The sequence below is a fragment of the Onychomys torridus genome, chromosome 2 (genome assembly GCF_903995425.1).
Source record: "Onychomys torridus chromosome 2, mOncTor1.1, whole genome shotgun sequence".
Classification (NCBI taxonomy): domain Eukaryota; kingdom Metazoa; phylum Chordata; class Mammalia; order Rodentia; family Cricetidae; genus Onychomys; species Onychomys torridus.
The window spans coordinates 150,924,946-150,952,212 of NC_050444.1; the positions used below are offsets into that span (position 1 = coordinate 150,924,946).

The 27,267-nt window shown below is 49.9% G+C and overlaps 2 protein-coding genes across 2 annotated transcripts in view; both read left to right on the forward strand.

Moving 5' to 3' along the window:
- The first annotated feature begins 10,183 nt into the window (after positions 1-10,183).
- Positions 10,184-11,038, forward strand: LOC118577521. Its single transcript, XM_036177745.1, has one exon. It carries the CDS (start codon positions 10,184-10,186, stop codon positions 11,036-11,038), a length of 855 nt encoding a protein of 284 aa, XP_036033638.1.
- Positions 11,039-24,358: 13,320 nt separating this feature from the next.
- Positions 24,359-27,267, forward strand: part of Hspg2 (heparan sulfate proteoglycan 2) — a 100,822-nt gene continuing 97,913 nt past the window's right edge. The window contains exon 1 of the mRNA XM_036178762.1: positions 24,359-24,487. Coding sequence (XP_036034655.1) covers positions 24,425-24,487 — 63 coding nt within the window. The 5' untranslated portion in view covers positions 24,359-24,424. The remainder of the gene's footprint in view (positions 24,488-27,267) is intronic.

A 27,267-nucleotide genomic window follows, 5' to 3' on the forward strand; every position in this document is an offset into this window, starting at 1 on the left:
GCAAATCAGTGCCGTGCGCTGTATAGCAAGGGCGGGAGTGGGGTGACTTTGCTTAAGAAGATAACCAAAGACCAGATGATGCCAGCCAGGACATCATCTGTTCTGGGGTAGGGAATGGGGGAGGGGGAGCTGGCCAGGGCTGAACTTGTTTTGAGTCCTTGAATATAGAACCAGAAGAGAATTAAAATGAGACCTTTACTGCTCAAAGCCCCACGTCAACCTTGAGTACAGAACAGGGTGAAGCTTGGGGAGGCACGGAGCTGAGGAGAAGCTCCTACCTGCCAGGAATCTCCCACACACTGAGCGCTGGGGAAGCAGAAGTGGGAACAAATCCAGGTGTCCTGGCCCAGCAGCCTTCCGTGACCGTGCAGGCTGATTTGGTGTTTGTTAAATGGCTGAGTGGGGCCAACTAGGGTAGAGAGGGTGATGGATTCTGTTGAACAGGGCCAGATTTGGGGGCTTTGCCACTGAGGCCCAGGCCAAGCCTGAGGCAGGTTTCCTGTGTTCTCTGCACTCTCCTGGTGGATGGAGTCAGAGGTGAGATAATGGAATCAGGCTTAATCAAGGCCTCTGATTCAAGAAATGGGGCTTCGAAACCAGCAAGTTAAGATCCCAGACTTCCTGATGGGGAACCTCAACACAGACTCCAAGCCCACTAACAGTGGCGGTGTTCTAGGACATGGCTTGGCAGTCATTCATTCTGTCTTTCCTAAGTGCTAATGTCTGTACTGGACACTGGGGATACACGAGTGAAGAGCCAGGCCCTTGCCTCCCAGGGCCTCAGTAACTCACAGCAGAATGATGAGATGTGGCTATAAGTACCTAACACACACTCACTGTGTGTGTGGCTTGAGGAAAGCTGAAGGTGCCCACTCCTGAAAATCATGTGCAGGGCACTTAATCCCCCAATTCACATCTCGGCATTTGAAGGTCAGGCCATTGGGAGGTCATTAGGATTGGTGAAGTCACCAGGCTCTACAGATGCTTGTCCTTGAACCTGTGTTCATAGGGGGCTTCCCATCATGTTATAACGCAGCCAGAAGCCTCACCTGCACTGACATTTCAACTTCGGTCTCTCTGTGTAAGAGATAAACGTCTGTGGGTTATAATTTGTCCAGCCTGTGATATTCTGCTACAGAACAGAAACCAGCAGAGACATCAGCCAACAAAGCATTAGCACTGTAAGACCTCTAGAGATGCCTGTGTGGTTCACAGAACTGCCTTTCTGAAGGTCACAGAGTGGCTCAAAAGCCTACCAGAAGCTAGAAGCTGGAATACCAAACTCAGTCTAGGACTCTTGGCTCCTTCTATGGCCTGCCTTCTTCCCTCCCTCCCTCCCTCCCTCTGTCCCTTCCTCCCTCTCTCCCTCCCCCTTCTTTCTTTCCCTCCTTCCTTCTTCCCTTCTTTCCTTCCACCCTCTCCTCCTCTTCTTTTCCCTCAACCCCTCTTTCCCTCTCTCCAAGTTGATCATGAAAATCCTAAGTGTACAGAAATGTTTATAGAATTCCAACAAGCCCCCTGGGAATCTACTACCCAGCTCCTCTGGTGGTCACTGGAGCCTCCCTGCCCCACACAAGCCAGATGCCATCTTGGTCTCCCTGGGATGGTGGACAGGGTCTCTCTACATAGCCCTGGCTGTCCTGGAACTAACTATGTAGACAAGGCTGACCTCGATCCCATATAGAGGGGCTTGCCTTTGTCTTCTGGGGTGCTGGGATCAAAGGTGTGTGCCACTATGCCCAGCCTAGGATCTTTCTTTAAATGAAGATATGAGCTGGGAGGTGTGTTCAGTGGATCAACTGATTGCCTAATATGTATGAAGTCCCAGGTTCGATCTCCAGCTTTTCAAACTGTGCATGGTGGTGCACACCTCTAATCCCAGCGCTTTGGAGGTGTGTAACTTCAAGGCTAGCTTGGGACATAGAAGACCCTGTCTCAAAATAAATGAGTAAATAAATAGGGCCAGGGAGATGGCTCAAAAAGTAAAGGCACTTTCCCTGCAAGCCTGATGACCTGAGTTCAATCCCTGGAACCTACATGGTAGAAAGAGAAACTGACTTAAGTAGTCCTGTGACCTCCACACTTGCACTGTGGAATGCACATTCACACACACATATTCATGCACAGATACATACACATGCATACACATACATATGCATACACACAACTAAATAATATATATGTGGATATTTTGCTTGCATGCATTTTTTGTGCACCAAGTATATGCAGTGCCCACAGAGGCCAGAAGAGGGCAGCAGATCTGCTGAAACTGAAGTTACTGATGATTCCCGTGAATAGCTCCTAGAATTATGTTGTAGAGAGCAGAGGTCAGGGCAGAGCTGAGCCAGGTTCCTTTAGACCAGTTACTGCACGCTTGCCTTTCTGTTTTTTCTGAAAATCCTCAATGTTAACATTCAAGTGTATCTAGCCTTTTGACACTTTGACACTGCATGGCCATCTACAAAGTTTGAGAACTGCACAATCAAGGTGAGAAAGAGACAGAGACAGAAAGAGAGAGAGAGAGAGAGAGAGAGAGAGAGAGAGAGAGAGAGAGAGAGAGAGAGAGAGAGAGAGATCAAATCGGGTAATTTTTTTTTTTTTTTTTTTCGAGACAGGGTTTCGCTGTGTAGCTTTGCACCTTTCCTGGAACTCACTTGGTATCCTAGGCTGGCCTCGAACTCACAGAGATCCGCCTGCCTCTGCCTCCCGAGTGCTGGGACTAAAGGCGTGCGCCACCACTGCCCGGCTAAATCTGGTAAAATTTTTAAGTAAGTTTCTACTGTTGTGTTGGGTCATATTCACAGCCATCCTGGAGTGCATGAAGCCTGTGGGCTGCAGATTGGACACACTCCATTCTCGGTTTTAAGATTGGGATGAGAAACATTCCAAATGAGCTGATGCATGAGACATAGGACCTAGGACATGTTAGCATTGTGTGTGTGTGCACATGTGTGTGTGTGTGCACGTGTGTGTGTGTGTGTGTGTGTGTGTGTGTGTGTGTGCACGCACACATGGGTCTGCTATAACATTACTATATTGTGGTTTTTCTAGCTGAAGAAACACAAGTTCAAAAGGGTGATTATTTGGCCGGGATCCCACTGCTCCAGTTCTGTGCTGGCAACAAAGTCTCAAAGGAAAGTCTTAATTTGTCACACATGCAAGTTCCAGGGTGAAGGTTCCCATTGTGCCTGGTTTTACACTACCCACGCTTAACAGCAGCTTACCATGCCCCACCTGGTGGTGCATATCTGTTGCCTAGTATTTCAGCAGGCAGGGACTACTTGAGAGAGGGGGGAAGGGGACCAAAAGGGAATAGCCCACCAAATTCCAGAATGCTGAACAACTGACTCCAGCCAGCCCCAGGCTGTCTCCACAGCAGCTGATGCATTGGTGGAGGCTTCTGTAAACTTTCACAATTACAACAATTTGTGCCATACTCACTAGGCACCCTCCTGCCCATTTTATAGACCAGGAGACTGAGAGCTGTAGACACTCACCTGCCAGCCCTAAAGCTCAGCACTAGCTAGCTCCTTGCAGCTCTGCTGCCTCTGGACACCAGCCACTACTCTCAGCAGCAAGGCACATAAACCTATTTGTGACCATCTTCCCCCTAGAGGGAATTTCCCAGACACCTCCCAGATCCGTGGCTCTGCCTCCAAAGACCTGAGACAGCTTGGCAGGAGGGAGCTGTTGCTGCCTGGGGTCTTTGCCAAGCCCCACCCATCCCAGACCTCCTGAACTGGAACCTGTCCTGGCCTGTACCTGCCATACGTGGGCTTGGGGAAGCGCTGGTTTTGGCAGTAGGTACAAACAAGGAGCCTTTTTCTTGAGGGTACTGGGAGATGTAGGGGTGTGACTCATGCACCCTGGTGGGTAGAAGGCCGCAGGCAGTATAGGGGGTGGGGAGAGCAGAATTCCTGGCCCAGGAGAGATTTATAACGATGCAGGCAGGCTGGCTTAATGCCAGGTAGGGGTTCAGAGGTGGCACATAGCCAGTAGTCATGCCAGGCGGGGCACATATGTCCTTCAGGCGTGATGGGAGCTCTGAAGCGCCCGTGCCTCCAGCGACCCGTCTGCTGTCACACACATGTGACTGCCGAGCCGAACTTGTTAGCACATGATGTTTCCAAGAGTCATGAAGTAAAGGGACACAAGGGACATGCCTTCCCTCAGCTCAGAGGGGTGCCATATCCTGCAGTACTTGTGCCTAGGGGTAGAGTGTGGAGAAGGGGACCTCTTGGATTTAGAAGAGAACGAGAAAGGTGGGGATATAGCTAGGGCAGGGAGGGAAGTGGGGTGAGAAGGGGAGAGAGGGAGGGGCAGGGGTGAGGGAAAGGCCAGTTTGTAGCTGATTTGGCCATGGAGCTAAGAAGCCAAGGCTGGAGGCGGTCCAGGTGAGGGCTCAGTGTGGAATACAGTTACAGCTACTGGCCACTCTGTCTCTTCTCCCAAAGCTGATTTGTTCACAGGGTCACTTTCCTGAGCACACATACCCCCACCACCACCACCATGAATGAGAGAGTGACCCACACATCTTCCTACTTCCTACTTACATCTTAAATCTCTTCTCTGAACCTGGAAGGTAAGGTCCTAATTCTGGCCTGCTGGGCATGCTTTGTCAAGTCTCTTTCCCTCTCTGAGCTGCCTGTGACGTCATATGGAAAACAAAACACCTACCTCATAGGGTCCTGTGAAGATTAAAATGAGGATGGACATGAAGAGCCTGGCGAAAATGACGTCAGGTTCTGTTGCATACAGTAGGGGGTCCATAAGTGTCAGCTTTTGGAAGAACGGGCCAGGGATAGGGCAAGCAGGTGCCCTTATATGCTGCCAATCCTGCGTTCCCAGGCAGGGAGTCAGTTGAACCCTAATGGGCCCAACCTGGGCTAGGATCTCAAAGGCACCCCGCTTCCATCAGCAAACGTTTTTAGTCCTTCAGCCCCCCTCTGACTGAAATTCTCTGTGGGTCACCAGCTGTCTTGAAGGTCCCATAGAGTGGGGGCACCATAGAGGGACTTTGCTGATCTTCCTAGGACACAGCCTGCCTTTCTGGGAAGATGGAGAAACAGCACATTCCTCCCGAAATAATCCTACAGCTATTTCCAGTGCTCCTGTGCCCAGGCCAGAAATGGCCAGTGATCTCTATGCCTGGATACCATCAGGACAAACAGCCCAGAGGCCCAGCCCTCAGCTGGCTGGCTGCCTGCCCTCCCGGCCCCCAGCCCAGCGCTGCACCCAGCCCTGGCTCAGGCCTCAGAAGAGAGTGGTGGACACCGCTTGCCTTGTTCACTGAGTTCCCCACACTGTTCATCTAGGGGAGCTTCTGGGTCTCCCATCTCTGCACCTTGCTTAACTGACTCCCACCCAGAAGTAGAAGGGTCTTCCTTCTCAGCAAGCGCGCACTGAAGAGGTCCCGTGACCCTGGGCCACAGTGATGTGTAACATGCTATCTGGCCATTAGGAAACATGGGCTGGGCTCAAACTGGAGAACTAGTCTGCTCCACTCCCAATCCTCAATGCCATCAAAGATGAAGGAAAGGGGGGAGGGTCTGGAGAGATGTCTCCGTCAGGAAAGAGCCTGCAAGAAAGAAGACTTGAGGTCTGAATCCCTAGCATCCATGTAAAATGCTGGGTGTGGCAGTGTGTGCCTGTATCCCACACTGGGGGGAGGCGGGGGATGCCTGGGGTTTGCTGGCTACCAGCCTTACCAGACTGATGAGCTCCAGGTTCAATGGGGTGATCTGCCTTCGAAATGTAAGGTGGGGAGTGACAGAAGAAGATACCAGACATCTACCAGAAGCCTCTGGACTCCACACATGCGCACATGCACACACGTATACAGGAACATATACACACACCTGCACACACACACACACACACACACACACACACACACACACACAGGAACATATACACACAAGTGCACACATGGGCACAGAGAGAGAAGAGGGAGAGATTTCCAGACTGAAAGAGACAAAAGATACATGAGAATTAACTGCATGTTGGTCAGGATAAACATTCAAGGGACAACTAGTGAAATTTGACTTTGGATTAACGTGTTAACTTCTGCTGGGGAGACTTGAATGTTATTCACCATAGACAGGGAACCAATGACCAAACAGAAAGAAACAACTCCATGCAAAGTTAGACTGGTAAACAGTGAGTTTATTGAACTTTGTTTGTTTGAGGCAGGGTTTCTCTGTGTAACAGCTCTGGCTGTCCTAGAACTCACTCTGTAGACCAGGCTGGCCTTGAACTCACAGAGATCTGCCTGCCTCTGCCTCCTGATGCTGGGATTAAAGGTACGCACCACCACTGCCTGGCTTATTGGGCTTTTACAGAAGCGTGGGAGAGGGGTGACTTACAAGATTGTGGGTGACCCCCCAAAAGCCACATCAGTGAAAAAGCTCACTCCCATAGCTATCTGTACGGTGACCCCTCCTTAGTAAACCTTCTATTTCCTATGTACTCTAGCCCCTCACAAGTCCACATGCCCTGGGGCAGAATCCCATGCAGCTGGGTGGAGCACAGGAGTGGGCAGCTGGAATCTTGGATGAGGGTTCAAGGACCCTCTCTAGCCCCTTCCTTTTCTGAAGGGACATCAACAGGCCTGATGGTGAGGGTCTCTTGGATTAAGGTGGTAATGGCTGCTGTGCTCTAAGGACAGTGGTCCATAATAAAACTGTTGACGAAAGGTTCTATGTCAGTGTTAAATATCCTGGATCAGGAGCCTATGAGAGGTTAGAAAGTACCCTTGTCCTCTCCGTGTGCAAAGAGACACACTGAAGCCATGAGGATCCAAGCTGCTGTCTCCCACTGAGTCAGCACAGTGATGCATATGTGCGTGACTTAAGTGCTAAATGTGGAAGAAATGTTTAGTTAGAGGATTTGAACGGAGAACATGTGGGGGCCAGAAAGATAGTTCAGTGAATAAAGGCGCTTGCTTGCCAAGCCTCAGGACCCAAGTTTAATCCCTGGAACTCACATGGCAAATGAGAGAACTGAGCCAGGAATGATGGTGCACACCTTTAATCTCAGCATTCAGGAGGCAGAGGCAGGCAGATCTCTGAATTCAAGGCCAGCCTGGTCTACAGAGAGTTCCAGGACAGTCAGGGCTGTTACACAGAGAAACCCTGTCTGGAAAAACCATAGGGAAAACAAAAAAAATGGAGAGTAGCAACTCCTAGAAGCCCTCCTCTGATCTCTACCAAGGCACGTGCACACCCACATGCAAGCATACACAGATTAAAATGAAAAAATAAGAACTACATGCTAGCCCATTATCTTCTAAGTTTCAGTAAGCTTGAGAGTCTGGAAAAAAACATATATATGTACACAGAGAGTATTATATATTACATATCACACACTCTATATACCCACATAGAGTATAGTGTATATATATATACTATATACACACATAACACATATAATATATATATATATATTTTATAAACATCTAGAGCATAGATTATGTGTTACACACTTTATATAGAGTATATATTATATATACACTATATACACAAAGTATATAATATACATGCTATATACACAGAGTATATATAATACACACACTACATATACACACATAGTATATATGATGTATATGATATACACACACAGAGTATATATGTTATATACACCACACACACATATATATTATGTGAGAGAGAATTGATTTTCCAGTACTGACAACTGAACTCAAGTGTTGTATTTGCTCAGCAAGCTCTCTACCACTGAACTTCCGTCTTCACCACCTTTTTGTTTTCTGTGCCAGATCTCTGAGTTCAAGGCCAGCCTGGTCTACAGAGTGAGTTCCAGGAGCTGAAATCCCAAGTCTTTGTTTGTTTGTTTGTTTGTTTGTTTGGTTGGTTGGTTGGTTGGTTTTTTGTTTGTTTGTTTGTTTTGTTTTGTTTTTTGAGACAGGGTTCTCTGTGTAACAGCCGTGGCTGTCCTGGAACTTGCTCTGTAGACCAGGCTGGCCTCGAACTCACAGAGATCAGCCTACCTCTGCTTCCCAAGTGCTGGGATTAAAGGTGTGTGTCACTACTGCCCGACAAAATGCCAAGTCTCAAACAAGCAAGGAACATGTTCTATCAGGTCTTGGATACTGATGGTCCCGCCTTCCCACTCATCTGTCACCCTTCTTTTGTATTTTCTGGAGAAGTCCTGAGCCTGGAAGGAGAGGGGAGAGGGAAGCAGAGGAAGCCATAAAGAGAAAGTTCAGAGAGAGGTGGCAGGGAACTGGAGCTGACCGGACTCTCTCTTTGGCAGGCTCAGATAGTGGACAAACACGGTCACACCTCAGTCGGAAACTTAATTGACCATTCAGAACCAAACTCTAGATCAACACAAGGTGAAAATGGGATGGAGAGAAGCCCTTCCTGGGATATACCATGAGGTCTCAGGGGAGGATGTGGGCCATTCACTCAGCACTCACTTCCTACAGGGGTCTTGGGGACCCAGCCCCAGTCAGGGGCACGGAGTTCAGAAAGGAGCACTGAGAAATGTCCTTGAAGAGCCTTCACACTCCATCTGAAGCCTGACACACGGCAGGGACTCTTCAAAGAATAACGGACCGCTCAGTCTCCTAAGGTCCGCAAAGGGCTATCCCTTGGAGGAGGCTGCCTCCACACGTGCCTGCCCAACAAGGGGGAAGTTGGTACTGAGTGCACGCAGCCTGCCCTGCTGTGTCAGAGCTAGCACAGTCTCTCAGTTCAACACAACAAAAACAAATATTGGAAAACAGCCACCTTCGTGTGGGTTCAAAAACAAGGCCCATCTGTCCCTGCAGGTTCATAGCAGTTCCTACTCTGAGGCTGGGGCCTGGCCGGAATGACCCCAGGAGGCCCTTCTTTGCCTTAGGATTCCATGATTCTATGACATGGCCAGCAGTCTGAAGTGGCAGATTGCGGGTTTCCCCAGTGGAGAGCCAGGGAGGTCTATGTCATCTACCTCCTAAGAGCCAGGGTAAGAGAGGAACCAGCCCTATGGCAGGCAGATGGGGTCCCAGAGATCAAGAAGGGGAAGGGGCTTGAGCTGGGGCATCTCTCAGTCCCCTCCTGTTTTTCTAGAATAGGGGATGAGGTGGGGTTGGGCCAGGCAGGAGAAGAGGCCAGGGCTTGGACATTCCACCCATTTTAGACCCAAAAGACAAGGGCAGCTGAGGGGCCAGGACCAGGGAGAGAGATTTGCAGCTGTTTTCTGGGCGGGGCAGGCTCAAATACTGTTCTGTTGGCACCGAACAAATATCATCAGAAGTCAGGCAGAGCTGGCAGGAGTGGGGGAGACTCCTGGCAGGGGTGGAGAGCTGGCCAATATTGGAGACCCAAGGGAGCAAATAGACACCACAGGGACTTCACTACCCAGGGACAGGACAGAGCTTAATGGAGTCGGCATGTCTTTTGGCCTGGGCAGGTTTTGGTCTCCATAAAATGTCTACTTCAGGACCAGAAAGAGTGTGAACTTGATTGCTCTCTGTTCAAGTGGGGCAAATGAAGACATCCCATACTGTCAGAAAAGAGTAGAACCAAGCAACTCGGCAGGATTTGTGTGATTCATGTAGCCCAGGATGGCTTTGAACTCACTATGTGGCTAAGGCTGCCCTAGAACTCTGTATCCTCTGTGCTGGGAGTCGGGGCATCTGTCAACTGAGAATAGAATGATACTTCCCTCCTTATGTTGCAGCATGTAAGACAGAGGGGGTGGCAAAGGACAGCGTACAGAGAGTGAGTCTACAGCAGTGTCTCGGGTGGGGGCAATGAAGTATGCTAGTTAACACTGGGGGCTAGCTTTTGGGTGTCCTCTAAGGCCTGTCTCTATTCCATTCAACATAGAGACTCTTATCTTTGGCTTTTGTGGTACACTGGGGTCCTGGCTCTGGAATTTGAGAAATGTGGGCTCAAAGAAGAGGCTGCCCCCTGTTCCCTAGCAGGGCAGCCCTCTCCATACCTCCTGCTGCTGCCATCCTTGGGTCTTGGACTCTCTGATGGTCCCACCTTCCCTCATCTGTCACTCTTCTTTGGTACTTTCTGGAGAAGTTCTGAGCCTGGAAGGAGAGGAGAGAGGGAAGCAGAGGAAGCCATAAAGAGCAAGGTCAGAGGGAGGCAGCAGGGAGCTGACCTGACTTTCTCTTTGGCAGGTCCAGGTAACCAACTGTCACACTCAGAAACTCGACCCAGCCAAGATGTCTGGACGCCAGGTGAGTCGATCCAACACTTACAGCCGCGTGAGCCATCCCAACAACACTTCCATCCCTCCCAGAACTCCAGGCTGGACCCAGTGCTCCAATATGAACAACGGCAAGGACCTGAGTACCCGTTTCCCAAGCAGCTCTGAGTTCAGCAACGCCAGCAGCTACTCCTTTGAGCAGCCTTCCAGCCTTACCTCCCCAAATCTTCCTGTGGGGAGAATCTGCATGGGCCGACCCTACGACTCCAGGTGTGTAGAGACAAGTCACCTGGCGAAAGACCCCAAGGTGGTCAGAAAGCCCACTTATCAACGTAACAATCCCCAGTGCCTGCTCTGCACAGACCGTCCATCACGCCCCTCCAGCCCTACCTTCCTGGACCAGCTCATCAAAGGCATCAACTACCTGGACAGATCCACTAATGTTTTCAGCAACAACTACCCCAAAGCTCTGAGCTTGCCTCAGCTGGCTGCCACCTACCTGGAACGGGCTGCCAACTCACTCTACCTGGACCCAATGGACCATGTGCCATCCCGCAGCTATTCTAGTCCTAGTACCAACATGGCCACCACCTCCAACCAATCTCCAACCAACAACTGCTTGGTCCCTTCCATTCGGGACACCAACATTCTGCAGCGCTCTAGTGGTTCCACTAGCCTGAGCTGCCAACACCAGCCTTATAACCAGAGCTTCTCTGCCGAGACACCTCAGAGGCCAGGCATAAAACTGCCCGAAATCCCTCTGTTTGGCAATGGGCTCTTTTCCTTAGGTCGTCTGCCCAAGTTCTGGGAAGCAATCCGCTCTGGATTGAATGCCCCTGAATCCACCTCTAAGCCCTCGGGCTGGTGGTGACATAGATGCCAGTTTTGTCCAGTGGGCACATGGCCAAAGTGTAGAAAATAAATTGTCATATGACGAACCAGGGGATTTGGTTTTTTTCCCCCAAAGTGGAGTCTCAACTCTGTTGCTCAGGCTGGAACTTCCTGACTCAAGCAATCCTACCCTCTTCCTTTTTAAAATTTAAGATTATTGTCCTAGTCAGGGTTACTATTGCTGTGATGAAACACCATGACCAAAAGCATCTTGGGGAGAAAAGGGTTTATTTGACTTACACTTCCACCTCACTGTTCATCGCTGAAGGAAGTCAGGACAGGAACTCAGACAGGGCAGGAACCTGGAGGCAGAAGCTGATGCAGATGCCATGGAGTGATGCTGCTTACTGGCCTGCTCCTTACGGTTTGCTCAGCCTGCTTTCTTATAGAACCCAGAACCGCCAGCCCAAGGTGTTCCCACCCACAATGGGTTGGGGCCTCCTCAATCAATTACTAAGAAAATGACCTTAAAGACTTGTCTATAGCCCAATCCTATAGAGGAATTTTCTCAATTGAGGTTCTCTCCTCTCAGATAACCGTTGTTGTATAAAGTTGACCTAAAACTAGCCAGCACAAGGCTCTTCTGTAGCTCAGGCTGTCCTCAAATTCTATGTAGCCAAGGATGACCTAGAACTCCTGATCCTCCTGCCTCTACCTCCAGTGTGCTGACATTACAGATATGAACTGCCATACTCGGTTTATGTAATGCTTGGGATCAAGCTCAAGGCCTAATGCATGATACCAACTGAGCTAGATTCCTAGTCCCCAAAGGCCATTTTTCTAGCTCAGATTCTCAGTTGGCTAGGAGGCATGAACAAGCAAGCATGTGTTTGAAATCCGATTTTGTTGTTGCTTTGTTTAGTTTTTTGAGACCAGGTTTCTCTGTGAAACAGTCCTGGCCTAACTTTTTTTAAAAATTACATTTATTGTGTGTGTGTCTGTGTGTATGAGTGTGTGTGTGTGTGTGTGTGTGTGTGTGTGTGTCTCTGTGTGTGTCTGTCTCTGTATGTGTGTGTGTGTGTGTGTGTGTGTGTGCGCACGCGCGCGCGCGCACGCACACATTTGCACTGGTTCCAATGTGTAAAAGTGGAAACCAGAGGACAACTTGAAGAAGTCAGTTCTCTCTTAGCGTGTGAGTCTAGCTAGGATTGAACTCAGGTCCTCAGGCTTAGCAGCAAGTGCCTTTACCTGCTGAGCCTTCTCACCAGATCCCAATTTTTTTACGTGTTAGGAACAAATGTAAAAATGTCACAGTGTCCTCTGACTGAACAAAAATATTTGCAGGTGAGTGTAAAGCCCACAAATCTCAGAAATCTCCACTTTCTCCCTCTAGTAGAACTGTTACTATGCAGCAGGAGCTGTTCTCAGCTCTTCTTTTGAGACAGGGTCTCATGTAGCCTAGGCTGGCTGAGAACTCGGTGATAACAGAGTTCTGTGATAGCAGGTGTGCACCACTAAGCCAGGCTCAACATTGTGTCCTTCTTCACATGGACACAACAGACCTTTTTGATGGCCAGTGTTAGAGATATCCAACAGGCAACCAGGCTTTCCCACAGGAGGGAGGGTGGCCCTGCTGGGTGCTCTCTGATGTCACTGAGTCCATCTGGACTAGGTGAGGCTTGATGGGGTTAGGAGGAGGTGGCCTTCCCTTCAACTACCTTGAATGTCTGGGAAAGTATTGCCTGGGTCACTGAGGACTCAGATCCCAGCTGATTTAGATTCAGGGATATCAGCCCCATAAGGAACCTAGCTGCTCTGAGGCCTTGGCTCCTTTGATCCTCCAGGGCTGTTTTCTCTATCTGCAGCTTAGATGTATAGTTTCACTGATCTATGGGCCCCTGGACTCAAGTTTCTGAACGTGTCTTCTTGTCGAAAGCCAGGCCTGGAGCCTCTTAGATTGAGAACCGAGTGTACACAAGCATTCTAGTTCCTGCAATCCCCAGCCATCTTGCTGGGCTTCCCATCAGCCATTGCCCACCTTAGGGCCCAATTCTGTATGGCTCTAAACTGAAGACCTGGTTCTCATTATTGACACTTCTGCCTCCCTAGCAACGTGAAAGCCAACAACGGCACCTCTGAGTATAGAATGGGGTCGCTTGAGAAAATGCAGAACCCCAAGGCTCCCAAAGTTCCTTTGCGCTTAGAAGCAATAGTGACCCGCTGAAGCTCATGCTGGGCAAGTTCCTATGGTCAAGCAGAGAGGGTAACAAGCCCGGATGTCCCCCTCATGGGATCACAAGGACAGGAAGAAAGAAAAAAAAGAGCCATCACACTTTCATGGTTCATTGAGTTCATAAATTCACTCCCATTTTTTGATTTCTCCTTTGGTTCAGGGCTCAGCATGCAGCAATCTCAAGTCTCTGTCCCTTATTCCTCTCCTCCCCAGAATAAGATGCCCACTTAGTCCACACCTACCAGTTCCCATTCCCCAGATGGACATTCATTATCAGGAACAGTCTGAATCCATTCTGCTCTAGCAGGAATAACAGCTGACTTTGGAGCGCTCTCTGCAGCTGCTCAGAGTCACCACCACCATCTTGATCTGGCTCTGAGGCAGAAGAGCAGACCACCCTCCTGGGTTTTCTAGAAATGCTCCCTTCCAAAATGGTCCAGTTTCCTTGAACTGGAGTGCAGGGCCCTTGACTAAGGCACTGCTGGACATTACCAGTGCCGGGCCCAGTCTGGCTCACAGTAAATCCTTTTTATAATGCTGTGGACACTGGACCTTGTGGCCAACAGGTGCTCCATAATGATGATGACACTGCTACCCTCAGAAGTATGACAGAACATCATGTGTGGATGCTCAGTGACTCATACTATTAATAATGCCAGCCCACTTTTATTAACTCTTACTTATACACCAGGCACTATCTAAGGTCTTTGGATGTACTCAATTATTCCAAAAGGAAGATAATTCTTCATGATATTACAAAAACAAAGAAAAATAATAACTCTAGTCACATTGTAGTTTCTTTTCCTGTTGCTTTGATGAAATGGCAATAGCAATGTAGGGAGAAAGGATTTCTCTTAGCTCACAGTTCAAGGTAGAGCCAGCCCATCATGGCGGGGAAGTCAAAACCACAGGAGCTTGAAGCAACTGGTCACACTGAGGCCACAGTCAGGAAGCAGAGAAGGATGAACAAAGTACCAGGCTTGCTTTCTTCTTTTTGTACAGTCCAGATCCTCTGCCAGGAGAGTGGTCCTGCCTACTGTTACCACTAACTATGACAAATAATTTGAATGATTGCAAAAGAGACCAAGGGCTGGCCCATCCATAGTGAAACACAGAAGGTAGTGATAAATCCACAAGATGAATTCTTTCCTCCCAAAGACATGCCACCATGCTGTGAAATTAGGTTAAAAAATAGTTCATTTTATTATTTTTTTTTCTAATTTTAGTTCAAGGATTGGACTCAGGGCCTTTTGCTAGAAGAGTACTTCGCCTCTGAGCTACAGGATAAATTACAGGTGGGCTTTGAACTCATGATCTTCCTGCCTCAGCTTCCCAAGCATCTGGGATTACTGGCCTACAAAGTCTCCGACTAGCCTAGAACTCACTATGTAGACCAGGTTGCTCTGGAACTCACAGAGATCTATTTACCCGTCTCTTCCTCCCAAGTGCTGACATTAAAGGGGTACACCACCATGCTGAGACCTGCCTATTAATTGTTCATCTAGTAACTAGTCACTTAGAAGTTGTGTTTTCCTTTAAAACAACAGAAGAAGGGCTGAAGAGATAGCTCAGAGGTTAAGAGCACTGACTGCTCTTCCAGAGGTCCTGAGTTCAATTCCCAGCAACCACACGTTGGCTCACAACCATCTGTAATGAGATCTGTCACCCTCTTGTGTATACATAATAAATAAATAAATCTTTAAAAAACAAAAACAAAAAAACAGAAGAAGCTGGCGGTAGTGGCATGTACCTGTAATCACAGAGGTGAGCCTGGGCTATGAGACCCTTTCTTTAAAACAACAGTGAAAAGAGGTGTGCATGTTTCTGAGACCAAATATGTTGAGTCCTTAAAATACAGACATCTTCGGACTGTGATTCAGTTTCACCTAACATAGGCCTACGTCAGAAGTAGAGGCGAGGCCAGGAGATGAGGCACCAGAGCTCCCTCTTCCATCCACATGCTCTTCCCAGGCCCTGGGAACGGAAGTGGCCAGGGCCTGGGCTGATCTCTGAAGCACTAAGCCACAGCACCTGGCCACACCCAGCCATTTAATCACCACATCGACTCTTTTTTTTTCTTTTCTTTTTTCTTTCCTTTCTTTCTTTCTTTCTTCCTTCTTTTCTTTCTTTCTTTTTTTGTTTTTTGAGACAGGGTTTCTCTGTGTAGCTTTGTGCCTTTCCTGGAACTCACTCTGTAGACCAGGCTGGCCTCCAACTCACAGCGATCCGCCTGGCTCTGCCTCCCAAGTGCTAAGATTAAAGGCATATGCCACCACAGCCTGGCAGGTCCTCATTATTTAATATCATTTGGTATAGGAGAATAATCCTGACAATTTTTAAACATTAAAAGTAATTTACTACGGGGCCTGAAGATGTTGCCCAGTCAGTAGAAGACTTACCTACCATTCATGAAGTCCTCGGTTTAATCTCTAGCACTACAAAGAACTCAGCACGGTGGTATGTGCCTGCAATGTCAGCACTTGGGACACAAAGACAGGAGGACTAGAATTCAATGTCATCCTCAGTGACATAAGGAGTTTGACAACAGCTTGAGCTATCCAAGACCCTGTCTCAAAAAAAAAAAAAAAAAAAAAAGAAAAAGAAAAAGAAAAAAAGCTCAATATTGTCTAAACAGATAGCTTGATACACAGTTCCAAGAGTCTGAAGAAGAAATCCAGTTTTTAATTGCCCATGTGTACCAGATGCACATCCTATTCCTGACCCTTCGAGGCCTCAGCCCACCCTTCCCTCACTGAGCTCCGCAGCCCCATTTTATTCTCCCCTGATTTTTCTGCCCACACACGTGACTAGTACCCCACTCCCTCCCAAACTGCACCCATCTCCCTTTTGGCTCGAGACCTGCATTGGGGGCAACAAAAGCCGCTGCTCTTGCAGGGCTGAGTTGTTGCTCTGGCCATTTTTGGCCAACTTTTCACCAGCCTCATGCACGGCCTCCCCCCTCCCCCACCCCCAACCAGGCAGGAATTTCTGGGGAACAATTGAACAAAGCCTGGAACTTGGAGGGAGAAGGCACAGGACATTCCAAAAGGATTTCTCTCAGGCTGCAAAAGACAACATGCAAGAACAGTACAGGGAGCTCTCGACCTCGGAAAAGAAAATCACAAAACAGACGGAAAGTCTGCCCAGTAGGAAGGGCAGTGCGGATCCGAGGAAGGAATGAGGGAGCCAGGGGTTAAGAGGCCCACATTGGGAGGGTGGGGCTACTTCTCCCTGCCACCCGTATCCCTGCAAGAGTCTCTCCATCTCTCTGGCCTCAGATTTGTGGTCTTAAAAATGGAGGGAGTTGGAAGAGTAAGCATTGGGATGCACAAAGAGCCATTGCCAGGATGTTTGCTTAGTAACCAAGACCTGCAGAGAGGGCAAAGACCGAGCAACAAGGGGGGTTAATGACACCTATGGGGTGTCCCTGAGGAGTAATGTCAAGTAATTAATTGTTAGGGATATTTTGCACATGGGTCAGGGATGTAGCTCAATTGGCAGAGTGCTTGCCTAGCCAGTACAAAGATCCAGGCTTGACCACCCCCACCCCCAGCGCTGCATAAACAGGCATGCTGACATATACCTGTAACTCTAGTACTTGGGAGATGGTGGCAGGAGGATCAGAAATTCAAGGTCATGCTTGGCTAGGTAGTGAATTTGGAGCCAGCCTTTGATATAAGGGACCCTGTCAAAAAAGGAAGAAAAAAGGAGAGAAAGAAGAAAAGAGAGGTCACACGGAAAGGCAGAGAAAATGCTATCCAAAGTCACCAGTTCACAAATTGCCAATTCTCATCTGACACAAGAAGCTTTACCCCAAGCCAGGGATGTCAGTAAACACTGGCAAGGCCCGGGGTTCCATCCACAGCACTGGGAAAGAAAGATGGAGAGCTGGCTATGGCTCATGCCAAAATAGAAATCTTTGTGTTGTTTCCGATGTGGAGAAGGATTGCAAAGAAGAAAACATCAGCTGGGCTAAACAGGCTGCTCAGTGCCACTGTTGATTGATGGTCCAGAGCAACAGCTTCTTATCTCAGATTGGTAATAAACAGTTTCGGGGCTGGCACTGGTCCATAGATCCATTTCTTAGTAGCCTTGGTCTTTACCGACACATAGAACTGTGTTTATGTAAAGAGTGCTAAGTGAGAAAAGCAAGACATGGAACCATCCGTCCTCACTGGCACACACGCAGTGAGGCACAATGCTCTGCCTGGAGGAGAAGGGTCAAGGACATTGGTGGTGGTCCAACTCCTGGCCTGCATAGAAGCCTTCTAGGCTAATGCTGGGCCTTGTGGATGGGAATGTGAGGGGGTGGATAGGGCCCCCAAGAATTCCAGCTTGACTAAAGAGGTTTGGGGGATGGGGACCACAGTGACAGATTGAAATGACAAAGACCATTTGATGGTCAGCTCAGCAGCCAGATTCTAGAGTAGCATTCATAAACCATGTTCCAAATAACACATGCCCTGTGAAATGTTAAAAGTCTTTCCCACGCTGGGCGGTGGTGGCACATGCCGTTAATCTCAGCACTTGGCACTTGGGAGGCAGAGGCAGGTGGATCTCCGAGTTTGAGGCCTGCTTGGTCTATAGAGTGAGTTCCAGGTCAGCCAGGGCTACACAGAGAATCCCTGTCTTGAAAAAATGGAGGACGGACAGATTAAACAGTTCAACTCACTCAAGACTTGTGTATACAGTTTCCCAGGAGATGGTCACAATGTGGGAAAGCTTGCAGGATTTCCAGGGAGGTGAGATGGCTCAGAAAGGAAGATGCCTGCTGTTACCAAGCCTACAACCTGAGTTCCATCTCTGGGACCTACATGGTGAAAGGAGAGAACTGCCCCATGCAAGTTATCCTTTGACCTTTACACATGAATCCACAGCACGTGTGCCATACCCCTACAATAAAAATGTAACAATAATTCAAAAGAGGACAGATATCTCAAAGTGTTTTGGCCCCCTTTCCTTGGGGTATCTGGGTGGGAGGGCAGGAGATCCACAGGTTGCACTGTGGGATCCCTGCCTGGAGCCCAGGACTCCACCTGGAGCAAAATAAGAAAGTGGCAGGTAGTGTAAAGACGCTGGGGTTGGGCTGGGGACACAGCCAGCAAGTCTAAAGCCATGGCCAGAGCAATCACATTGTGTCTGAGCTGGGAAGAGCCCCTCAGCCTGGGCAGAGAAGAGATCTTCACTGGCTAAGAAGATGGTCTGGAATCACACAAGAACCAAATCATGACTCTCCCTTTTACTGACTGAACACCCTCTCAGCCAGCCACTTCAGCCTCTGGGCCTCAGTGTCCTCATCTGGAAAAAGGGAATAGTAGAATATACATAATTGGAGTTGAGGATTTGGTTCAGTTGGTGGTATGCTTGCCTAGCATGCACGAAGCCCTGGGTTCAGTCCCCACACACATAGGTGTGGTGGTCACACTGGTAATCCCAGCACTTGGGAGGTAGAAGGAAGAGGATCAGGAGTTCAAGGTTATCCTTAGCTATAGACTGAGCCTGAGATCTGTCAGTGCTATCTGGAACTCTGTCTCAAAAACAAAAACAGTGAGCAGGGTACAGCCTAGCATTTAGGTGGCAGAGGCAGGCAGATATCTGCGAGTCTGAGGCCGTCCTGGTCTACATAGGGGGGGGTCTAGGCCAGCCAAGGCTACATAGTGAGACACTGTCTCAAAGAACAAAAACATACAAACAAAAAAGCACAGTTGTCTACTCAGGATCTGGTCAGATCAACTAAGGCTGACTGAACAGGGAAAGAGGTTTATCTTACTTGAGGCATAAACCAGAACCTGGCCTGGAAATGTAAAACTGCAATACCTGCTACTCTGGAATCTGAGGCAGGAGAACTGCAATCTCAAGATTTGCCTGCAACTTAGTGAGACCCCCCCCCCCCCAGGTCAAAAAGTAAAAAGAAGGCTAAGGACTTAGCTCAGTAGTAGAGAACTTGCTTAGCATGTATGAGGGCCTGGGTTCAAGTACCAGGACTGGGAAAAAGAAAAGAAGAGGAACATTTGGCTAGGGATGGTAGGCACATGCCTTTAATCCCAACACTTGGGAGACAGGGGTAGGAAGATCTCTGAGTTCGAGGTTAGCCTTATCTACAGAATTCTAAGATAGCCAGGGCTACACAGAGAAATCTTGTCTGGAAACACCAAAACCAAAACAAACAAACAAAAAAAAGAGTAACATTCATGTCACAAGCCAGGCTCAAAGCAATTTGTTCTTTCACACAAGGGAAAATGAAAAAGGCCTTGGTGCCAACTCCATACCAGGCACCGTGTGTGTTCTTCACGGAGAATGTCAGTGGAAAGAAGGCCGAACAAGAACAGCGTGCTGGTTGCTGTTTGCAAGGCCTCGTGGCAGCCAATCATTCTGAGACTATCTCGGTGGTCAAGATGTTTAGGCAAAGAAGCATGGAACTATGGGAAGCTAGGGACCATGCCCTCTAGGGGAAGCTGAGGAAGGTTTCTGTCAAGGTGGGTGCATGTCAGGTGACAGAAGATTGGAAAGATGAGCAAGACTAGATCTTGCCAGCCACCCAACCCTGTCCCTTCCCTGCTTGTGGGAAATTTTACTGCCTCCTAAGATGATGTCTTTTCCTCTTCCTCCTGCTCTTCAGTCTCCCACCAATCCCTGCTCTTTCACCTCAGTTTCTGGTTCCAGACTAAGCCAAGGACATATCCTGTCTCTGCCTGTTTCCCCACACAGGCAATGGAAACCCTTGCTTTCATTATTTGAAGAATGTAGCGCACAGCTAGCCCATACAGTGCCTTCACTCATAGTATCAAAAAGTGCCCCCTCAGGGCAGATGGAGCCCACGAGACACATTACCAAACCTATTCGTTCACTTGGAAGCATACCTTTGTGATGAGAACAACCTGACCAACTGTCCAGTGCAGTCCTGAATAATAATTAACAACGAGAGAGAGAGAGAGAGAGAGAGAGAGAGAGAGAGAGAGAGAGAGAGAGAGCGTAAGATGAGTGAGAGGCTCTGAGGCAGGGAAAAGATTTGGAATCAATTGGAAACCAGGAGAAGCCGTTCCTACCACTTTGCGGGGGGGGGGGGGGGGGGGGGGGGGGCAAGCCATAACTGTAGTCACTGTTACAAAGGTTCCCAGCTCCCATCGCACAAGTCAGAGTGTTAGCTTGTATCTGCCTTCCCAACCTCTCATGGTCCCTCCTTCCCTACAGAACCTTCTAGAGATGCTTGAGCTCTTTCTGTCTTAAAGATGCTGATAAGCACTCTAAGCTATGAACACATACAGTGTAGTTACAGACACCTCTGAGGCTCCAAAAAGCCCGGCTCCTCTTCTAAGCCATACAAGGAGACGACAGCCTGGCCCCAGACAGAACAACTTGAGAACACTTACTAAAGATACTGAGGACTGCATGCTATAAATCAAACCAGCCAAACCCCTTCATGGAAGGGAGAGGACAAGGAATAAATAGGTAGATGACTGATCCCCAGACGGGTGGGGCTCCTCTGGGGAATGTTCTGGACAAGCTCTGTTTTCCTGGTGTCAGCTGGTCCCCTCCAGGCCCCAGTCAGCTTTCCCATCTCTTTCCTCAAACCCTTTCAGGAAGCAAGGCCTATACGCCTGGGTTCATCTTGACCAAATATCTACAAAGATGTGCTTGTTCCTCTGTCTCAGCAGCCATGAGCAAATCAAGCAAGAAGCTAAATCTGTGAGACTGAAAAGGGCCTGAGGTAAGGAAAGGACACTGAGGCAGCTCATGCCATGAGATTCGTCACGGATGCTGACCTCTTCACACACAGGCAAGGCCTTGGAAAAACCCTGCCACCAGGCTGATCTGCTGCCAACTCTGAAGTCAGCCTTCTTCATCAGACCGACAGTTCCCTCCCACATAGCACCAGGATGTCCTCCCACATCTGGCTGGAGATCCTTGGGTAGTGGCTGCACCTCACGGTCCAATGGAGAGCCACACAATGGGCACGGGGCTGCTCCACCACCAGATTGAAGCTTTCAGATGGCAGTCTTGCTTTTTCCTCAACGGGTTGGGAGCACACCTAGAAACAGTAACAGAACTGAGCATGATTACACACGTCTGTAATCCCAGCACTCAGGAGGCAGGAAGGTTGTGAGTTCAAGGCTAGTCTGAGTTACGTTTCAAAAAAAGAAAGTATCAAAAGAGTGACCACCACTTCCTTTTGAGTGTTAGCTATATGACCCCTCCTGCTCTTCCTCTCCCTCCTCCACTCCCTCCCCTGTTTCTTTTCTTCTTTTGGGACAAGGTCTTATGTAGTTCAAGCTGGCCTTGAATTTATGGCAATCTTTCTGTCTCAGCTCTAAAGTTCTAGGATTATAGAAAATACCACTAGTTTGTACGGTCAAACCCAGAACCTTATGTATGCTAGGCTAGCACTCTGCCAACTGAACTACACCCTCAGCTTTTGAAATATCTTTAAAATATTTATTTTCTTCTTGAATTATGTGTATGTGTACAGGTAGGGATGTACACATGAGTGCAGTACCCTCCAAGGCTTCACATCTCTGGAATCTGGAGTTATAGGTAGCTGTGAGCTGCCTAGTGTAGGTGCTGGGAACAAAGCTCCAGTTCCCTGCAAAAGTGATACATGCTTTAACTGATGAGCCATCTTTCCAGCCCAAACTAAGTTGTTTATTTATGTGTATGTGTGGGAGGGGGTGGTGGGGGTTACTCATGCCGAAGCACACATAGTGTACGTGTGGAGTCAGAGGACAACTTTGCAGAGTTGATTCTCTTCATCTACCGTGGTGGTCCCAGGGATGAGCTCTGACCTCAGGTTGTCAGGCTTGATAACAAGTACCCTTCCTCACTGAGCCATTTCTCTGGCCTGACACTTCTTTCTTTTCTTTTTTCTTTTTCTTTTCTTTTGTATCAGTTAGCTTTAGGAAAGTCAGCATCACTCTCGCTTTCCACATGAGACCGACAGGAGAGGCTGGCTGATTTGTTCAGGTCCACACTGCTAGATGGTGGAGGGAGGCTTTTCTGTCGGACTGAGAACAACATGAGGCAAGATTGTGTCCTCCTTTGTCCCCTTTATCAGAACAGGGACCACTAGGGGCCACGACTGGGCATGCCTCTTCTGTCTGTCCCAACCCCCTCTGCCAGGAGCAGACCAGACCTTATTAGGTGCTGTGCCTGGAGCCTGGGCCGGGGCCAGGGCGTTGGCAGGCCCACTTGGACGTGTTTTCTGTTCTTCATGCTCTGAGTTGGTCCCCCATAGTTATGCCCACGAGGCAGAGAAGAGCTCAGTCTTTTGGAGATGGGATTTCTGTGGAATAAGTGACAGGATGTCAGTGTTTTCTCAGGTCTCTAAGTGTTTGGCCCCTATCACAGGGAACACGCTTTCCGGACAGGGCTGGCGCCGTCCAGTGAACTGGGCATTTCCTTCTGTCCACAGCCCACCTCACTCCTGGATGCAAAGCCCGCCAGGAGTCTCTGGAGCCTAGCAACTCTCAGGAAACAATGGAAACTTGGGTTTGTAGTCTCCTCCCTCTATCATTACTAAAAGGGTTTTCCTCAAAGCTACACACACACACACACACACACACACACACACACACACACACACACACACACTCTCCAGTTATTTTTCTCTCCACCCATTTGCCTGGGGCTGCCTGGAAATTTTCAGTCAGAAAACGGGCCCTGGGTAGGTGGTAGAGACACTCCCAGGCTCCAGGCTGGTGTGGCTGTCCATGGGCTGCGGCAGAAGTACTACGATAACCACGACTTACCAAGAACACCTGAGATACAGTCTGTGGCACAGCCTGTCTGTGTATGAATCCAGGTCTGAGAGCTGGTGTGTCTCTGGGAATGATCTCTGTGAATCAGAGTGAGTCTATGAATGATTCAAATTGTCCTGTGGTATAGGGATAGAAGGGCCATCTTGTTCAGTATCAAGCACACACTCAAGGACTGGGATGAATGTATGAGAAAAATGTAGAATATACAGGCTGGTGAGTGTGTAAAAAAAAAACAAAAACAAACAAACAACAACATCAAAAAAAACCCACATAAGCCCTAGTGTAAAATGTGTGAAGAACCAGTGTGTGAAAACATATGTATGGTTCAGAGAGATGACTCAGTGGGTACCAATACTTGCCACCAAGCTTGATTAGCTATCTGAGTTGGATCCCCTGAACCTGCACGGTAGGAGAATCATCAATTCCCAAAATTCTTCTGACCTCTACATGGGCACTGTGGCATGTATGTAGGCACACACACATACACGTGCACATGTACACAAAGCAAACATTTAATAAAAAAGAAAAAAGATGCTTCATAGATAGCTTGTTGGAATACTTGAATCTGTAGAAACATAAATAAAAATGTAAACATAAATGTGTAGTCGATATGAGCAGCTGAGTGTGTGTGAGTGTTGAGAAAGAAGTCTTGCAAGTGCTTGTGAGCCCGGAGGATTGTTAGTAAAAGTGCATGCGATGTGCAAGTGACAGGGGATGGGGGACGGCTCAGGGCTACAGAGCACTTGCCCTGGGGTCCAAAACCTCATTGTTCCGAAGCAATAGGACTGACTTGAAACGAAGTTAAACAAAGTTGAAGCAGAAGCTCCGCGAAGTACACTTATAACATTGTGAGTGTGAAACTCTGTGAAAGTTGCGTGCATGTGGGACCCCCTCGAAAGCTGTTTGCTGTGGACTCTGTGTAGAGCACGTGGTGCGACAGGCGGTGTGTGCAGAGGTCTCGATGCCCTACCGGGTTGCGTCCAAGTCTCATCCCACACTCCAAGCCACGTCTGGCGTGGAGCCGGTTGGGCCTAAGCCCACACCGAAGGGGATTGGGGCCCAGACAAAGGCACAGTGCGCCGCGCCGCTGCTCCAGGGAGTCTAGCTAACGGCCCGGAGGCGGAGGCCTACTCTGAGGGGGCGGGGCCTGGTCTTGTGGGGGCGTGGCGGGAGACGCGGGGGCGGGACCTAGAGGGCCAGGACAGACTGCCTCGGGGGCGGAGCCTAGCCTTGAGAGGCGTGGCTAGAGGCTTGGAGGTGGGGTTTAGGGCTCCTGAACTTGGCGCCTCGGGGGCGGAGCCGGAGACCCGGGGGCGGGGAGTGTGCGGGAGGGCGGGGACGGGGGGGGGGGGGGGGGGGGCGAGCAGTCCGAAGGACTCCGCAGGACAGCGAGCGGTTGGCTGCGGGCGGCGCCGAGCGAGCCATCGAACGAGGCCGGGCCATGGGGCAGCGGGCAGTGGGCGCGCTGCTGCTGGGGTTGCTGCTGCACGCGCGGCTGCTCGCGGTGAGTGTGCGTGGCCAAGGGCCGTGGGCGGGGGGCGCGCGCCAACTTGGCGGGGACACCGGAGGCTGCTCGGCTGGGACTCTGGCCCGGGACGGCCGCGCCCGCGCAGGACCCTGGGCTGGCACTGGCCAGCGCCACCCAGCAGCGTGGGGCTTTCCCTAGGGGACGCCCCAGGGACCCAGCGTGGAGGTCAGGGGCCGTCCCTGCAAGCTTGAAAACCCGAGGGTCTCCGGCCACGTTGTTCAGGCTCAGAGTCGCCTCTGGGCATGACTCGGCCTGCCGTTCTCGGGGCCCTGACGGAGAAACTTCTAGCAGGGTGGGAACTTGGCAGGACAAGGGTACCCCTTTCTGCTGCCAACTTGGCAGAAGAGGCACTCCGTGGTGATGGGGACCCTGTCAGTTTTCGCTGGAACTTTACCATGCTGTCCTCTGGGGAGACTATATAATCAGGCAGTCGTAAGTAAAAACTTGGAACAAAACTGTGGAGCGCCCCTGCACCTTGGAGTCCTCCAAGCTTGAGCTAAATCAATCACTGCCTTGCCCTGCCTCTGTAACACCTGGAGAGAGCTGGTTAACCTCTCGGAGGTAGTCCCACGTGAGTAAAGGGAACTCAGAATGGGAAGCCTCAGGGCAGTTGGGCCTGGATGGAATGAGTGCCGGGTGCAGCGCCTGTTATGAGTGGGCCCAGGAGTAGCTGAATGTCCCTTCTATTCTTTCCGGGTCTCCGGAGTGGGATGCCGTGTGTCCCTACAGTTCAGCCCTGAGCTCACCTGGGGCCACAAGGAGGAGAAGGGAACTCTTGAGTCAGGAATCCTAAGACCTAGAAGGCACTTGGCAGGAGAGGTCCAGAGGACCTGAGTGACCTCAAGGAGGGCTGGGAGGAGTTGATGGACCGGCAGAGGGTGGAAGATGAGGGTGGGGTACATCTGGACCTGCTGTGGTGAGCCACAGAGCCCAAGGTGCTCCTAGACAGTCTCCATCCCTGTTCCCTGTTTTCAGAGCCAAGAGGGTGACTTTTCCAACTGGGCCAGTGTTTACCCAGTGACTGATTCTCTGTCCTTGCCTGGCTGGCTTTCTCTCACCTCTGCCCTCCTGAGTCACTCCTTAACCTCCCACCAGGCCTGACCCCTTACTGTTTCTGCCCCACCCAAACAGCACCTCTCTTCCCCACCCTCCATCAGAGCAGCCTTCTTCCTTAATCTTCTGTCTGGCCTCTCACCCCAACCCTACAGAGCAGGACACTACAGTTGCTCCCCATTCAGCCTGAACTTGTAGCTCCTAAAACTGACTTTCCCTTCCCCAAGGCAATGACCTAGACCTGGAGTGCTATCTTTCCCTGACCTCCCCTCCACTCTAACCCCTGTGGAGGGCTCCCCAGAGCGAGGGCCCCCGCACAATGGCAGGAGTGGTGGGTGGAACTGTTTGCTGAGGGCCTGAGGAATTCTACTGAAATTCCCTGACTGCCCCCATTGCCCCATTCACTTGTTCATTCACCAAATCTTAATTGAACGGCATTCTATGACAGTCACTGGGAGTCCCCCAGGCTCATTCATTGGGAAGATACTTTCTGCACAGCTATTGTGTGCTGGCCCAGGGTGCCTTGAGGTGGTCTGGGTGGGCTGGGGCACGCCTTTCCACGCCTTCTAGGATTCATTCAGAGGAGACAGCAGGCAGCCCTAAAGTGTTAGGATTACAAATGCTGCAAGCAGTCATGTAAAAGTCATCACTGATTCCCGCCCCCCCCCAACCCAAGCTCAGAGTTGGGTTCCTCTCCCCCAAAGAGCTTAGCCTTAAGGGTCTTATGGACCCAGTTTTAGTCCCAGCTTGTCAAGTCTGAGTGTCCACATGTGTGAAATGGGTGGGAGACACCAGCCAGTGCAGCCTCAGTAAGATCAGTTTTTAGTCCTGGGTCCCAGCAAGCCTGGCTGGCTCGCTGCTCGTGATTCCTTCCTCCCTTCAATTGGATTCTAGGCAGAATCATGGGGTGGGGGAGGGCAGCCTATACTGGAGTTTTAACTGGAGGCAGGGACAGTGGTCTGTGATTATGTGGGGGAGTAACTTCTGTTCTGGGGAGAGGATGGGACCAGGCCTGGCTGACTCAGGACCTGCCCTGGCCTGTTGACCCTTTCCGACTTGAGTCTTAGCCCTTCCCATCTTGGGCCCAGCCCCACAGTTGATAGGAGTCTTGAGAGTGACAGGGGCAGTGACTGTGTTTTCCAGGCTGAGGAGGAAAGTGGCTGAAATACCTGCTTCCTGCCTCGCTGGGATTTCCTTGCAGGGAAGGCTGCTCAAGGGAGCTGGGGAATTTCTCCTTCCTGGAGTGACTTCAGCCCTTCCCTCCACACAGCTGGCTACCCTGTCCCCCAGCTGTTCCCATTACCCTCTTTGTTCCAGACCTGTGCCAGGCAAAGGGCAGAACTGAGCGAGTGCATGCATCAGACTGCAGGACCATCCTCAGAGTCTGGGCAGAGGCGGGACTTTAGGGATCTTTAGAGGTGTGGTTCCCCACCCCCCATCTCCTAGGCCGAACTCCGGGTGTCTGGGCCTTGCTTGGCTTGGCCCAGGCCTGTTCTCAGGATGAGCAGAGGCAAGTTAAGATCTGTGGGCTTGAGTCTCTGTCTGGGAGAAGGTTAATGAAAAGGTGCTTGCATGCAAGTGGGTGCTTTAGGGTCTGGAAGACAGTAAGCGCTGGGCAGGGAGATCTTGGGGTGCAGGCCAGGCAGTGGCCAAGTACTGTAGATGGGTCACATGTATTCAGTGTCCCTTGACTGAGGGACACT

Bases quoted from the DNA above. Each gene is read 5' to 3' on its own strand.
- LOC118577521 (XM_036177745.1), top strand. From the start codon at position 10,184: ATGTCTGGACGCCAGGTGAGTCGATCCAACACTTACAGCCGCGTGAGC.